Genomic DNA, 16,138 nt, shown 5'->3' with positions numbered 1-16,138 from the left:
ACTGACTGAAAAGCTGGGGAATAGTTCAGGGCATCTTGGCTGCAAATCCCAAAGCACAGCCCATGATAACAGTGAGGAAACATAACTTCCTCCTTCTCATGGTACTCCACACGTGGCACTAATAATGAACATGTGAAAGGTCTTCAAATGGAGAATCAAGACAGAATAGGAATGTGGGGTTCAGTTTGGTGATGTCACATGTTCCACAGAGTTTCATTGTGTTTCATTGAAATGTGTTTCATTTTTCTGCACTGATCTTTACATGATTAGGACTCTGGAAAAATTACAGGTGTGGTTTTTGAGAGCACATTTTTAATGATAATCACTTAGTGTCTAATATTTTATTGGAATTTCTCAGCACCAAAGTGTTTAATCAAGCAGTGTCTTCCTAATATTTATTACCTAGTGAATTGGAACTTGTTACCATGTGAACAATCTGTATTTGCAATGAGGAAATTGCAGTTTCTTGAACAGCTGGGTAACTGCCTGATAAATGCTCTTTTTTTAGCAGTTTATATAATTTCTGGCTTCTCATTCAACACTGTCAGTGATTCTGCATTGCATCTTCTGAGAAGATTCAAATTCTTCAAGTTTGATTAAAAAGACTGCTTGAAAAGTTTTTTGGATTGTTTGAATGTGGTTTCAGTGGTGGTTGTTAGTTTGTTTTTCTGAAAGGAAAGACTGCTAATGATTGGAGCATGTTGGAGAGAGGCTTTAGAGATACTCAGTATGTGCAGCATTAGCCTGGCTGACTTTGCCTGCTCATTTCAGAATGGGAGGAATTGTAGCTTTGCTTTAATATTCCTAGCAGTGAAGAGCATCTCTCCTAAGCAGTGGCCTCTGGTTTATTGGTTGGTTTGTTTGTTGTGAAACCACATACATGGAATCACAGAATGGTTTGATTTAGAAGGGACCTTAAAGATCCTCTCATTCCAACCCCCTGCAATGGTCAGGGGCGCTGTCCACTAGGCCAGGGTGGTGGGAGCCCCATCCAACCTGGCCTTGGACACTTCCAGGGATGGGGCACCCACCACTTCTCTGGGAACCTGTGCCAGGGTCTCACCACCCTCACAGTGACAAGTTCTTTCCCCAATATTTAATCTAAATCTACCTCCTTTCAATTTAAATGAAAGGAAGGGTGCATAGGTTATGAGAGATACTTCATAAACTCTAAGCTACTGGGGTTTTTTTTCCCTTGAAATGTGTATGCAATATTTCTACTTAATTTAAGTCTTTTGTAAAGTTTGAACCCGAGCACATCTCAAAGGGCTTTGCTGTGCTGACAGATGTTTTTGCAAGACTTACTTCTGTGTTAAGTTTTGAATCTCTGAGGGAGTGAACTGAAGGCATAGGTGTGAACCATGACCACAGAACAGCTCTGTCAGTGAACTTCAGACCTCAACCAGGTCAGCAGTGCTAGGGCCCTTTGAGCTGGGCTTTCCCGACTTACCAAATACCTTCCTTACTTCTCCCTGACAGGTAAGTCAGCTCTTTGTTGGCCTAAATAGGTTTTACAACCCTCCTACACCTCCTCCACTGAACTAAACCCACAAAAAAATGTGTTCCAGAAATGGCAAAACTGATGCACTGGCCTGCTCTGCAATCTAGTTCCTACCATCATTTTATCTCAAATACTAGTTGATTTTTTTGCAAGTACCTTACAATTCAGATTGACAATTTTTATAGTGTTAGTGTAGACTTGTCTAACTATAATTTTAGGAAAGAGTGGACTCACTGGTTCCACACCTAGTGGAATCACTGAAACCTTTGTTTCTCCTGCTGTACAACTGGAGTTCTCTAGGGAGTCTTTCAGCCAGAGGTTTATGAGCTGATGTTTGGCTCTGCCTGGGCCCATGTGCACATGCACAGTGCAGTGACTGTTGATGGGCAGCCACTGTGCAATCTAAATCCATGTAGAAATGAAATATAAATCACACTAAGTTTGTAAGATCTTTCAGAAGGCACTCCAAGTGTTTGATACACAGTTCAGAGAGGGGATTCAATACCATGACTAAACTGTAATCACAATTCATTGTTTATAAATGCACATAGCATTCTACAGACATTCAGCTCTCTGAGAGTTGTTTGCATTTGTTATTCCATCAGATAATATTATACTTAGAAAGTTCAGTGCCATTCATCAAAGAACTTTGGGTCCAAATTTCATTTCTAAAACTGTATTTACACTTTTCTGGTGGAGTAAACAAATGTCCATGGAGTCTAATGCATCCTACTTTCATTGAAGTCTGTCTTGTAGGTACAAGTTGCTCTGAAACTTACTGACATGAAGGTCCTGCCTATTGACAATCATATTCCTCTTAGAATTATTTTTTCTTGTGTTTCTTAAGAATACTTAGTCAAGCTGAAATGCACTGGCCTGATTAATGGAGAAATGACAGGATCCCTTTCTTGGCGTATTTTTTGTGTATAAACTCAAGTTCATTAATTCAATCTCCAAACCAGTACACTCTTGTCCAGTGTGAAGTGCTGTTCATGCCATGAAGCATGTTACAGGATTATATTGCTTTGAGAACATGCCCTGAAGGTATTTTGTCTAAATGATTTAAGTGAAGCTGATTTTTGAAATGGTGTTAACATACACCTTCATAAACAAACATACACAGATGGTATTTGAAATCAAGGCTTCTTGGGTTTAGATGGTTACACAGCAGCTGCAGTGCTCTCATGGAGCTTCTTGACCATTTTTTACAATTTGTATGTAGTGGTATTTTAATGTGATTGAAATGTGAGGATAAACTACCCAACATTGTAGTGCTCAGAGCTGTGTCCTCTGAACATCACATGGAGGAAGACTTGCAGAAGTGAGTGTGCATTCATGTGACTGAAGTAACTGTTCATAGCTTCAGAAATCCTGAGCTAAGACTTGTATGTAGTCTTCAAATAAAATGCTACATTATTTTTCTTCTTTTTTTTTTTAATATGGAAAGTAACATGATGGCTGCAAGAAGTGATCTCACCTAACTCCAAATATCCAGTGATAGTGAGAAGTAGATGCCTAGAGAAGAGTCCAAAACAGAAATAGCCAGTCATGGTGTTCCCAAAATATTGCCCCAATGGTCAAGAAGTTGTGTCTGAGAATGTTTCTTAGGAGCAGCATCTTGTGACAGATACTTCCACTGTGTATAATACAAAAGTTGTATATAATATGAAGAATTAGCTCCTTGTTCTTTGCTCTGAATCTGCCACTGTCTGATTTAATCTGATGCACCATTTTTTTCCCTGTCGTTGAACGCAGTGAAAAATAATTCCATATTTGCTTCCTCTGTCAGCCGTGGTTTGTAGGTCTTTATCACATCTGCTCTAATCTCCCTCATGTCTGTATGTCCTATCTCCTTAACCCTTATCTGCATGAAAGCTGTTCTGTGCCTCTTGTCAGCACTTTCACTTTCAGTCAACCTTGTCTTACCCTACTGTGATGCAGATGAGGAGGCACAGAACATCCAAATGTTCCAATGTCACATTTTGTTCTAGAATCATTGCACATCTAGAAGTACTGATAACTGTTCTAGTGATTTTGCAGGAATTTCAGGGTTGGGAAGGGAAGCTAGTGGAGGTTGTGTTTTAAGGACAGACTACCATAAAATAGAGATGAGCATTGACAGGCACAGGAGAGCGTCTCTGCTTGTACTACAGCTACTCCTCCAAAGGCCTGGGAGGATTAGTGTGAGAGCTTATTATATGTTTGGTATGTGGGTGAAGTCAAAGGAAAGTGTCCAAATGAAGACTAGATTTGTTATTTGACTAATCTTATTCTAAAGTCATCATTATCTGATTAACAGCCTTTAGAAAAATAGATGCTTGTAAAGCTACATCCATCTCTCAATGATCTCTACATGATCTCCCTTTAAAATCAGTTATTTTCAAGGTCTGTGAAGTTATTCTTGTTTGGGCTGCTTCTGTATGGCTGAAAATATTCTTCCCTCCTCCCCCATCCAGCTTCCTACTCAATTTCCTTTTCCTTGTCCCTGTATTATAGTCTCTGTCAGACTGATCCTGTGTTGCAAACAGGGCCCCTAATGCTTCCTATGTCTTTTTAGGAAATTTTCACTACCTTTGTTTTAAGGTAACCATCAAACAGAATTTGCCTGGCTGCACAGACACTGAAATGCCCTGTGAGATACTTTAGTCAGAAGTGGTTTTCCACTTTTTCAGCTCGGTACAATGAGAGATGCAGGCAGGGGAGCAATTTGGCTGAACAAGAGGAACAAAAGTGGAACTTTTAAAACACAAGAAACAAACTCCAGCTTGCCAGACAGGAAAAAAGCAGCAATAGGGCTAGGAGGGGAAAAAAAGAAAAGCATGCTGAGGAGGGAGTAAAAGCAATGTTCTGTGTTGTGGCACCGTGACATCCTCAGTGACATGGTGCAGGTTCCGCTCGGATCAGCGGGAGCACAGCGCACTGAATGTGGGTGCCAGTGCCGGCTGTAGGGCTGGAGCCCGGGCTGGATTGGGGTCTGTGCCATGGGGGAGCGCTGTCAGTCCTGCCCTCCTGCCCTGCCTCCTGCGGGTCACTCGGCTGCCAGAGCCGCTCTCGCAGCCATCCTGCGGGCAGCGCCCGCTCCGTGTGTCCTGTCCCCGGCGCTCTCAGTGCTGCGGCGGCCAGAACGGGGAGCGGAAGGCGCAGCGAGGCCCAAAGCGCTCGTTCCGCGGCAGCGACAGCGGGCGGGCCCCCAGGGTGTGTGTGAGGGGCCCGGCCCCGCCCCTGGGCCCGCCCGGGCCGGCGCTGGCGCTGCCGCAGCTCGCAGTGTGCGGCGGGCCGGCCGCGGGGACGCGCTCCGGGCCGCGGGCCGGGGCGCAGCTCAGCCACAGCGCTGCCGGGGGCCGGGCACGGCCGGCGCCTCCCGCCCGCCGCTCGCACCGAGCCGGCAGCGAGCCCCGGGAGCGCCGCTCCCGCAGCCACCATGGTGGCCAAGGATTATCCCTGCTACTTGTCCGCCAAGAGGGCGAATTTCGCCCTGGGAGCGCAGACGGTGACCAGCCCGGCTAAAGAGACCGAGGTACTGCTGACACGGTTGCAACTTTATTTTTCTTTATTGTGTGACCTGCATTGCGCTGGGGGACACTAACGGGGTTTGAGAACAGGCTGCAGTGTATGGATACCCGTTTTGCTTAGGCATCCTTTACTGCTTTCTCTAGGTATTTACCTTTCTTTTGGAATAAAGCCAGAAACAGAATCTAGATTTTTTTTTTTTTTTGTCATCTGTCACTTTAGGAAAATTAATCTTTAAAATATCTGATTGAGATGTACCTGTTTTACATAAGTAGCTTAAAGAGACTTAGTTGTATTTTATTCCAGGACTAAGCATTACTTACAAATTGTTAAACTTATGTAGGACCTGGAAGGGAATCAGTAAAATGGTGTCTTTAAAGCATTAACTTTAAGACACCATTTACATTAACTGTCTTTTCCTCATCACAATAAACAAAAAATTAATCTGATGTACAGTTAACTGAAAATCCTGTCCTATCAGCAGATTGACTGCTGTATTGCTTAAAAAGCATGGAAGCCTTTCAAGTGACATTAAAAATCTTATTCACTAACTCAAATTCAGCAATGTTCATGAAAAACTTAGATATTTGATACTTTAGGTTAATATTTGTGTTTAGAAAAAAAACAGTGACATTAAGGATTGTGACTGCTCTGGAGGAAGGCAGAACATCTATCTGAAAGGTTTTATTACTTAAATATATAGTTTCTTTATTAATTTTGTTTGCTGAGTAACTTGAAGACAGCTTATTAAGTTAGGTTCATTTAAACATCTCCATCAAAGATTAATTACCTCCCCACTTGATTAGGTCTAAAGTAAAAGTAACATAAGCCCAGTGACCTTATTTAATCATGATGTTCAGCTGAGAACTGAGATGATGCTGCACTGTTGCTTTCCAGTGTACTTTTACATAGAGAGACTTAATTATTGAGCTTAAGGGAAGTGGAGTTCTTTCAGCTATGTGTTTTTGAAAAATTAACACCCTAAGAGTGTGTGTGTGTGTATGCATCTATGGAAAACACAAGCTGTTAGGTGTACTGAATGTTCTTCTCAAAGGTACTCATTATATTAATGATAATATTAAAGAAACATGATTTTAGCCTTTACTGCATGAAGGGATGTTTTGTGAATTAATAGAACTATGAGATCTGAAGAGCTGGATTGTTGCTGTTACAGTTAGGAAGCTGGATTATAATCAAATTCCAGAGAAAAAGACTCAGTGAAAGCTGAGAGCATGAGGAAGTATTGAGTAACAGATGTGATCAATCAAAATTACAACGTGAAAATAGCTTGTGTTTTATACGAACAAGAAAATGCACCCTTCTGCTTTCGAGCTGTTTTCTGAGAGTAGGATGGGATTCCAGCATTCTGAAAAAGAAACTTTTAAATATCCTGTAAGACCACCCACCTCTCCAAAACATTGATTAAGAAAGCAGAAATAAAAGCTACTCTTTGGGAAAGGCATTATAAGGACTGGTGTATGCAACCTGTTTCTTTGAAATCTGTACGGGGAAAAAATCCTTCAGCTCTAACACGAAGCTGTTCTTTCAGCTTTTAGCATTTACAAGGGGAATTAAAGCTGTTGGGCGCCTTCTACCACAGCTGGGTGTTACTGCAGCAGGGCGCTCCTGTCTCCGGGCTGGGCGTTTCTGCCTTTGCAAACGCCAATTTCCTTCTAGTTATTAACATGGGAAGTTGGTTGGGTTTTTTAATAACTCAAATTGCGCATAAACGTTGGTATATTTGGATTAGAACTGATTTTCTGCTATGTAGATGCTTTGAGGAACAAAGCAGAAAAGAGAAGTGAGGATTTCTGCTTCCGGCTCTTTCTTTCAGCTATGCCAGCTCCCTTGGCATAAACTCCATGGAAAGTTGCACAGTCACAAAACGATGACAAAGGAAATTTCCAAAATATATGTAAACACTAAAGTCTGCATTCTGATAAAAAACTGTTGTTCTGTTCCAAGTCATCATAGTTCTTTTTAAGTGCAGTTTAAGGGCAGCAGAACACTGCAGTACCTAGTACCTGAGTTAATATGGCAAACACTGTAAGGTCTTTACTTGAACCATTACATGCCCCACATAAAATCCTGTAGTGCAATTCTAGGGATGAACAGTACAGAGGTGTTGGGTTCTTCCCAACTTTTTTATAATTCAAAAATAGAAACAATTAGTAACATTTGAAACTTGCTTACTCTAGTTATAAAAAGCCCCACACCTTTCCCGATGACAAACACTATTTTCCATTTTTCCCCTTCTAAAGCCACCACCCAGGCTGGGTGGGCAGCAGGTGAGAAGGAGCATTCACAGCCACAGATTGAGGTTTAAAGGTCTCAGTGTGAGGTCATGGCAAGGAACTCCCAAATTCCTCAGAGTAAGGGTGTCCTGTTCTGCCATACAGGATCCAACACAGGATTTAGGCTCTGAAAACTACAGCAGAGGCAGACAACTCCTCTGTGTGTCCAGTATGTTGTAAATCTGCTTACAGCCCTTGCAGGGCAGGACTCAGACCTCGGGGCCAGGGCTGTTTGCAGCCTGTCTTCTGTTGTCTCCTGCCATCCTCCCAGCACGGGTGCAGGAGCCCTGGGCCGCCTGCTGCTCGGGATGGTGCTTATTTGGGATGGTGTTTATTTGTGTTTATTTGGGGATGGGGAATGTGAAGGGGAACCCAGCAGCCTCTAGGCCATGGCACATCATTAACAGGGAACCAGGTGTGGAGCCAGAGGGAGAGAGGCCAGAAGATTATGAGATAAACTCCAAGTCATGAATTTTCTTTGATCTTCCTAAATGTATCTATTTCATGTTAATGAAATACTTGTAAGTTGCAGTTTTGACATATTTCAGGTAAGTTCATGTGCAGTGTAGCTGGAAACATGTCAGACCCCTGCACTTGGAATTGCTGATCTGTTCTGCTTAATGGCAGTGTGAAACAAACAGCTTGTCTTTATTTTTCCATTCACTAAATCACTGTATGATATCTGCTGGTTAATTGGCAGTCCAGGTTAATATCCAGTCAGCTCCAGAATGGAAAAGGTCTTTCTTAGATTGCCTGTACAAGCAGCTTGTAATGAGAGGAAATGCAGAATTTAATCAACTCTACATTAGTTGTCTGGGTTTTTCAGGGTTTCTGTTGCTTGTGTTAATTCACCTCAGTGTGAGGTTTTTCTGTTAATTTGCCTTCATTTCCTAACTCCTGATAGAGGTATTGATTTCTGGATATTGCAGACAAATGCAGCTTGTGCTTATGCTGCTGACACTTGAGTGCTTCTGCCCTGTCTGTGGCAAATGGAATCTGCCCTAAGGGTGGTGACCAGGGAGGGCAGCCTGTGTGCAGCCAGGAGCCAATCCTTGATTAACACATGCTAGGATAACATCCTGCAAACTTCACTGTTGTCTTTGACCAGGAATATTTCATCACTTCCCTAAGTGGTTGTTGATTGTACCCCAGCTATCATTTCAGGTTCTCTTCTTTGTAAAGCTGTGATTAAAACAAAATGTCTCTGGATTTTCCTTTGTTTGCTTGCTGATTTTAGGGAGACTGACAGAGGAGGAACAACAAACCTCTTCCTGCTACCATCAGGGAGTGCAGGTGGTGCGTGGGAGCTTTTGGATTTCAAGGAAAATTGTATCCCCAGTGCACACACTGAACTGTATGATCAACTTGCCTTTGTGTCAATTCACTAAAATTGCTTATTAAATTCTCTTTGAGATGCTGGCAGTTTTAGTAGAGGGATGCCCCAGGTTTTAGTATGGACTCAGGTGGGTGATTTCGTTACCTTTGTACAACACTGAACTATACTTAGATCTGCTTTAGAGTCACCTACTTTGTTTTTCTTTACCATACACCTCAGTTCTAGAAGAAGCACTGTTCTATAATTTTCCAATCAGAATCTTTCTAAGATACTATGAAGCAAAGGGAAATTCTCTGCTGTTTCAGTATAAAACCCCAGTCTTTTTAGTGCCAAAATTAATTGAGAATGTTGTTCTGGTTTTAGACTTGCTTCGCTCTGAAGGTACATAAAGCTTGAGATGCTTGGTTTAATTTAGTTTTAGATTTAAGTGTTTGCTGTGTTAAGGATTGTTGTAACATAGGTTGTTTTTTCTATTTTAACCTTTTTTGTTTTGTTTTGTTTTTTATCCTGCTGAAGGTTAAATACTGATAACATCCTGTGGAACAGAGCTTGAATGTGGGTTTTTTTTATTAAACTCCAAGTTTCAGGGGCATTTATTAGAGCTGTTTAATCTGAGGCCAATTTAACTAGTAGCAGACTAACAAAAATAATATTGTTGGGCTTCCTGCCATGACAAATGTTGACTTACCCTTATAAAGTTGACTAAAAACTAATAACCTTTAAAGTATGGAAACCTTTAAGGCGTATGGAAATATAGCCACTTACTTGAAATCTGAAACAGAATGGTTCTGTTTGAGTTTCCTGGCACTGCTTGTGAATTAGGTATGAAACAAAGGTTACTGTACTGTTTCAATTTATAGTGTCTTCTATTTATTACACTCTTAACACTCTTGAGACTAATTTAAGTTAAAACATTTTTCCCTAATGAATGCTCCCATAGCACAGAATGAATAGCTTGTATGTTTGTTTGTCCTGATTCACATCAAAAATGGAAAAAAGTTAACCAGCATTATTTTTATAAAATGTTAAGCAAGGTAGCCACCTTAAATCCAGAATTACTGCTGTAAATGTCTCAGAACTTGCTGAACTCCAGTAAGTTGAGGTTCTAAGAGGCATTGGCAATTTCAGCCACTTTGTGTGTGGGTTCAGTTGGCCTCTGAAGGTTAAAGGTAAACAGGATAAATTCTACTATTCTAAAATGCTAAGTTTCTGTACCAGTTTTCACATAGCACTTATTTTCTGTGCTGGGTAAAAACCTTTGTAAGTTCCTTTTGCTGAGTTTGGTTTTAAATACAATCAGAAAAATCAACACAATATCCTGGTCACAGTAGTGCAGCAGACACAAGAATAATGGCCCCTCAGGGAAACATTTTCCCTTGTTTGTGGGACTCAGCACCAGCCCTCCGACACGGGCACCACTGTTGAAGCTGCTGATAAGAGATGGGAGTCAGGTGGAAAAACAATCCCAGCAGCAGTGAACATCATTGGCTCTTCACTGGCAGGAAATCACTGGCTAAGCCCTTGAGGAGCACAGAGTGGAAGAATTTTGAAGTGAGGTACTGGAGCAAGTGAAGACCTTTTCTATGGCACCTAGGCTGCTATTCAGCATGTGTTATCCAGGTCATTGGTTCTGATGTTCTTAGGGCAATATGGAGGGAATCTGGCCTCATTCTTTTTGTTTCCTTTCTTTCTGTTTGTTAGGAAATGAAAAGCAGTCTTTTGCTAGAGTAATTTATCCACCAAAGAGTGATAATTAGGCTGTGTGTGGTCTTGAATGATATTGTATCAAAAAGTGATACAGTTAAATGGGTTTAACTCCCTCTGAATTTAGGGAATATATTCCATTATTTACATATACTAGTAAAAGAGGTTTTTTTTAATTTTGCTGATGAAGAGCACCAAAGTATTACCTTCTTCCCCTAAATAGCCTTCTAGAAGATTTCATATCTGTGTACTGTGTTCTTGGATACAATATAACCAATTATTAGGTGCCAGTTTCACTAATGAAGAAGCAGAAACAGCATGAGCTTAGCCGTCAGTGCATTTCAGCTAATGTAAGTTCCTAGTTCTTCACAGGACCTTCTGCTTTTACACACTTCCATGGCTGTTGGAATAGCCAGCTTGCCCTTGGAGCTCGTGCTGTGTGCTGAGATTCAGGCTTTTAAATAGCAATCTGTTTGGGTCTGTGCATCAGCCCCAAAATAATGATACAAAAGTTACCTGGTTGTCAGGATGTCATCATTTTGAAATTACCATATGACAGTTTAGAAAGCAAGACATTACTCAGTTCTGCAAGGCAAAAAGACTTAAATTTTACTGAAAAGGGAGCTGGTAGCTGTTAGTCTGCTCATCTGCTCAGTGTGGCTTCCCAGCAGTGCTCTGGTTGGAGCTGAATGCTGCATTTTCCTGCTGTCCCACAGCAGAAGGGTCTTTTTTGAGAGTTATACATTAAAAGATCGAGCTTTCCTTGCTTACTCAGTAGTCTAAACCATCGCCTTAGAGTTTAATATATAGAAGATACTGGACATATAATTGTACCTATAAATAAGAAGTAAATTAGAATGAAGAAGCAATTGGAAGCATTGTGTCCTTCATGCCTAATTCATGGCACCTTTGAAACTTCTTGTTTGATAGCTTCCCATCTTAAATTGGTGATAATCACTGATTATGCTATGGTGATTAGTCTTTCTTCCTACTAATTCTTCAGAAAAGTATATTATATTAGAAAAATGTCCAAAGGACATAGTAGTTGTTTGAAATGCCCATTGTCTGGTTTTCAGAGCTGTCTATATTTTGGACACGGATTTGCTCCTTTTATGAGTTTGTTCACAGTTTCAAGTTCTTTCTGAGGCTGCATGTGTTCATGGTATTTGCAGCTAAATTTTTTTTTTGTCTCTGAATTCAAATGTTCCTGAAGTCATCTTGAGTTCAAATATACAGCTCCCTCCAAAAGCCATCTGCTCATTGTTCTAGCCTAGTCAGGTATTAATTTGACTTCACTTGACAGTTCAGCCTTTGAAGTTCCTGCACTCATGTTTCCCTCAGCTTTATTTAGCCTTATATCAAATTTAAAGCCCTGTCAGATTAATGTTACTTATTCACATATACCAGCTCCACATTTTGGAAACTCTGCCAAACTGTAGTCTGGGTCTTTTTTTCAACTTACTTCCCGTATTGCTTTGGCAAGCCTTCCTAACTCTGAAAATACAGTCCAACATGCAGTCATTTCAAAACTCTGCAAGAAGAGGTTTGTTAAAAATACCAATCATAATGGCTTTAAAAGGTCAGGCAGCACATTGTAACTCCTGAATTTTTTTGTCATAACTTGGCCTGCTTCCCAGTCCGGACAGGTGATGGTTGCAGTGGACCCAGCCCCTAAATCCTCTCTCTTGATCCCCCCTGTAAGTTCCCAGAGCTGTGAGGGGGAGGCAGGAGGAGAGGACCAGGGATACCTTTGGCAGCTCTGAGGACAGCCTGGAGTCTGGGGTTCATTCCACCAGTGCAGTGTGTCCTCATGGAGCCTCCTCATGCTCAAGATTCATTCCCCAAAGGGGTTTATGGCTGTGGGACTTCTGGTTTACTGGAAAATTGGAGAGTCTTCAGAGACAAATTAGTGTGATAATGAACATGTTGGACTAATGTGGTCAGTATTTCTGGGTAAAGCAGGACAGTTCATGCAGTGCCCTCTTTCCATTTGTGTTGTTGGCTGTGATGAACAGAACTTGGTGATAAAAACACCCACCTGTTCAGAACTTGCCCTTGACTGTGGAAGTTTTCCCTCTCTGGACTGGCCTCAGTAGTTTGTTCAGCTTCTCTGCAGTGCTGGTTTGGAGAGGTGACACAGCTTGGGAATGAGGGTGCTGATGAGAGGGGAGGCAGAGGCAGAATGGATGTAGACAGTACAGCAGAAATCCTGGGATCACATGTGCAGCAGTTTCAGCATTACTGTCTGGCAGTGTTAGAATTGCTCTGGTAGTGCTGTATTTTCATTGCAATCAAAGCCTTATTTGTACAAACTTCATTTTTCTACAGTAGAAAGGGTGACACAATGCTGATGGCTTTTGGGAGACTTCTCTGAATAAAATGACACCTGGAACACTAAGATTTGATGAGTTTTCACTTCCAGCTCAGTGTCTTAACCTACCACACAGTTTCTAGTGAAGGGGAAAATCATGTAAGTATTCAGAAAAGCTTTCCTCATATTTAAGAACCTAGGATTAACAAGATTTTCTTTTAGAACTCATTGGTAAAAGTGTAAAGTCTCAGGCTTCTGAAGTTATCTGTAATAGTGTTATTTGAGAGAATCCTGTAATAATGCTGATTTCTTTACATAAAATTGAATTCTCAGTTTGAACTGCACATTTAGCTGTTCTGATTCTGGTCAGAATTTTTCGTGTGAAATCAGAACATGATAGATGCATGAGGAATTCAAGGTGGGGTGCTGGCACAGCAGGGCAGGACTGCAGTTACCCGAGCTGGCTTTGCCTGCTGGGGGAGCGGCTGGCCTCTAGTGGCTCACAGCAAGAGGTTCCACAAGATCTAAATGGTGTTTGATGGTGCCTGAAACTCTGCTTGGAGTTCATCTTTAAAATCAGTTTCTGTTTTCAGTGAGGTTTTGCATCATGAACATTAGTAAATATTATACTGCCTTAGCACTTTTCTCCTTGAAATGGATGGGGGCAATGGATACCAGAAGGGATACAGCATAAAGAAGGAATAATAATTTCTATTAATCCTAATGCTCCTCTCCCTATCTCCTGGGAAGTCCCTACAATGTTCATTTCCAGGTTTTGCAGCAGGGCTGGGGTGCTGAGTGCCCGTGCTGCTGAGGCAGAGCTGCTGGCACAGGCTGTGCTGCTGGCACTGCCCTGGGCTCCGTGTCCCTGCACTGCAGCACCTTCCTGACCAGCTGGCCCTGCCAGGGGCTCTGCTCTGGGCACCAGCACTCACAACAGGCACAAACAGCTCTGCTTGTGCCACCAGTTAGAGGAGAATTGCACTGGAATCTCAAAGGTTCTCTCTGGTTTGGGGAGGGGGTGGGATGCTGGTGCTGAGAGGTGTGTGAGTATATAAGCATGTGAATGCTGCAGTGACGTAACAACGCTCCTGAAACCTGCCTCAAAGACAGACATGCCTGCTGAAAAGGAAGGGTTAGGAATCACAGGGCAGTGATGAAGATCAGGATTTAACTTGCTTTAGACTGCTACACTTCTTTAATGCCAGGTGCCATGTGTGATGGAATACATTATTTTTGCTAGAGGGTTAAACACTTTGTCGCTCATCTCAGCTGGTTTTTATGGATTTCCAGGTCTGCCTGCTGAGAAGTAAATTAAATATGTGGCTGCTTCTCACCTTTCCTCTGTTGCTGCACTAATGGAAGAGAATTTTTCTTGCCAGTAATACAGATGGTGGCATCGCTGCTGAGGTTTATTGTTTGGTATCAAGAAGGATGACAAATCTGCATTATTTCCAGAAGGATTTATATTTCTTTATATTAAGAAAAGGATAATAGGCATGCTTCATTTTCTCAAAGCTATGTCCAGACAACTGGAGGCATAGCAAACCTACACAAACTTTATAAGCATGGCTGAAAAAGAAAGATGAACTGCATTAGGATGTCCTTGAAATATGGTGTTGGATGGGGTTTTTAACTTCACTTGGAAGGTTTGGCTCTTTTTCTGTTGCCTTTTGCATGTGCTGTTCAAGATCCATTAAATGTCAGATGGAGGTTAGAAAGCCAAGGGTAACTGTTCTATTTTTATGTATTTATAATCACTTTTTTCTGTGTTACGATTTCTGGTTTTTGGTTTTTTTAAAATATATATCTGCAGGACAATTGGCATATTATTTTGGTAATACATTACTTTGGGTGCTCTTGTGCTGTTAAAATATATATATGAGAAGGACAACATTGAATTGAGTGCTTGATGGTAGATTTTGTTGATTTTCCTTTATATTGTATGCAAAAAATAGGTGTATGTAAGCATGTTATTAATGTGTTTGTCTGTATATGTGAGTATTTTCATAAGAACATGCATTCAGAGACAATAAGAGTTAAAGATTTCTGTCTAAATTATATATTCTGGAAGAAAATACATTTAAGTGAATAGAGTCACATGCTGACAGTGCCAGAAGCAAAGGCACACACAGAATTGTTTCTATTTGAAAGCATTCCTTTCAGTGAGAAGATTATCATAACGTGCATTAGCTGCAGAGCACTGCTGAAAATTTTTCTGCTAAGAATGAGTAAAAACAATCAAATTATTTTCTGTTTCTTTGCCTCCCTTCCCCGTTCCTGGCCATGGCAGCTTCTCCATCATTACATTTTTTAGCAGTTTCCAGACCTGTATGTACCAGCCAAGAGCAATCTGTCACTGTCAGCATTTGAAACTGCTTTTGTTTATTTACTGCCCTAATGATAGACCAGGTTTGCAAACACTCTTGCTACAAATGCTTTCTTAGGAAAATCAGCAGAACTGTTAACAATCTTTACCTGATTATGCTCACACTCTGCTGACTTTTTTTCCTTTCCTTCCTTGTCCTTGTTCTGCAGGAGCCCAGTAACAAACGGCTCAAGCCCCTTTCCAGAGTCACGTCCCTGGCCAGCCTCATCCCCCCTGTGCGAGCCACTCCGCTGAAGCGCTTCAGCCAGACCCTGCAGGTAAGGGCAGCGCCTCCTGCTGCTGCTGCTGCTGCTGCTGCTGCTGCTGCTGCTGCTCCCCCTCAGCTGCAGCTCCCGTGCTCCCCCTCAGCTGACGCTGCCTTCCTGCAGCAGGGATGCACACGGGCACCCGCCACTGCAGTGTGCCAAACAGGCTTAGGCGCCTTGTCACCACAAGGTCACTCAGCTTAAAACTCTCAGCTGTCACCTCAAAAAAACACTTCTCTGTTTAATGTTTTTCACTTACGAGGAAGAAAACTATTGCACTTGTAGCATCTAAAAATAGTTTACTAAAGGATTACAGTTGCTTTTAAAATTTAATGATGAGAATATTCCGTAATGCTTTTTGTTAATGTTGGTTGGTTTCTTTGAAAGTGTTATTTTTGGTATAGCTGGTCAGGTAGGACTGCTAAATTTCCTCCTGTAGAGTGAACATTGACCTTAGCTAAACAAAAGAGTTAGTGAATAATTGGAAATTTCCACGTCATTTTCTGAAGGTGATGGTGAAAATTAATAAAAGGCTAACAAATTTTAAATGCTGTTTCTATGTTACAGATTAGGAATGTAATATTATACATACTTGGAGACTAATGAAACTTTAGTTTATAAAGCATTTGTGCCTTCAGACCTAGAGATGGCAAAGTATTGGGGTGCTCAACTCCTAATTGCAGTGACAGCTGGGAGCTGCAGCACTGCTCTGGGTCTGGCCCAGAAAGCTGCTGTTTCCTCTTTAAAAGAGTTTGTGTAGGAAGGCATGTCAAAGATCTAAAGATAATTATTTAACAAGCCTAATTTCTTCAAGAGGAACTGTAAAAGGAACTTGAATGTGTTAGAAA

General features: G+C 41.5%; 1 protein-coding gene across 5 annotated transcripts in view; it reads left to right on the top strand.

The window, feature by feature from the left end:
* The window catches only part of ARHGEF3 (Rho guanine nucleotide exchange factor 3), a 106,944-nt gene that overhangs the window by 78,147 nt on the left and 12,659 nt on the right, over positions 1 to 16,138 (top strand). For 3 of the 5 annotated variants that reach the window (XM_077184601.1, XM_054640261.2, XM_077184602.1), the window contains one exon: positions 15,195 to 15,302. In XM_077184601.1, coding sequence (XP_077040716.1) covers positions 15,195 to 15,302 — 108 coding nt within the window. Of the gene's footprint in view, positions 1 to 4,719; positions 5,019 to 13,740; positions 14,306 to 15,194; positions 15,303 to 16,138 lie in introns of those variants that run through there. The other 2 variants (XM_077184604.1, XM_077184603.1) reach the window with 2 other exon arrangements.

Source organism: Agelaius phoeniceus, chromosome 11 (assembly GCF_051311805.1).
Source record: "Agelaius phoeniceus isolate bAgePho1 chromosome 11, bAgePho1.hap1, whole genome shotgun sequence".
NCBI classification, from domain to species: domain Eukaryota; kingdom Metazoa; phylum Chordata; class Aves; order Passeriformes; family Icteridae; genus Agelaius; species Agelaius phoeniceus.
The sequence above is the reverse complement of the archived record's forward strand: the minus strand, read 5'-3'. Positions and strand labels throughout refer to the sequence as shown.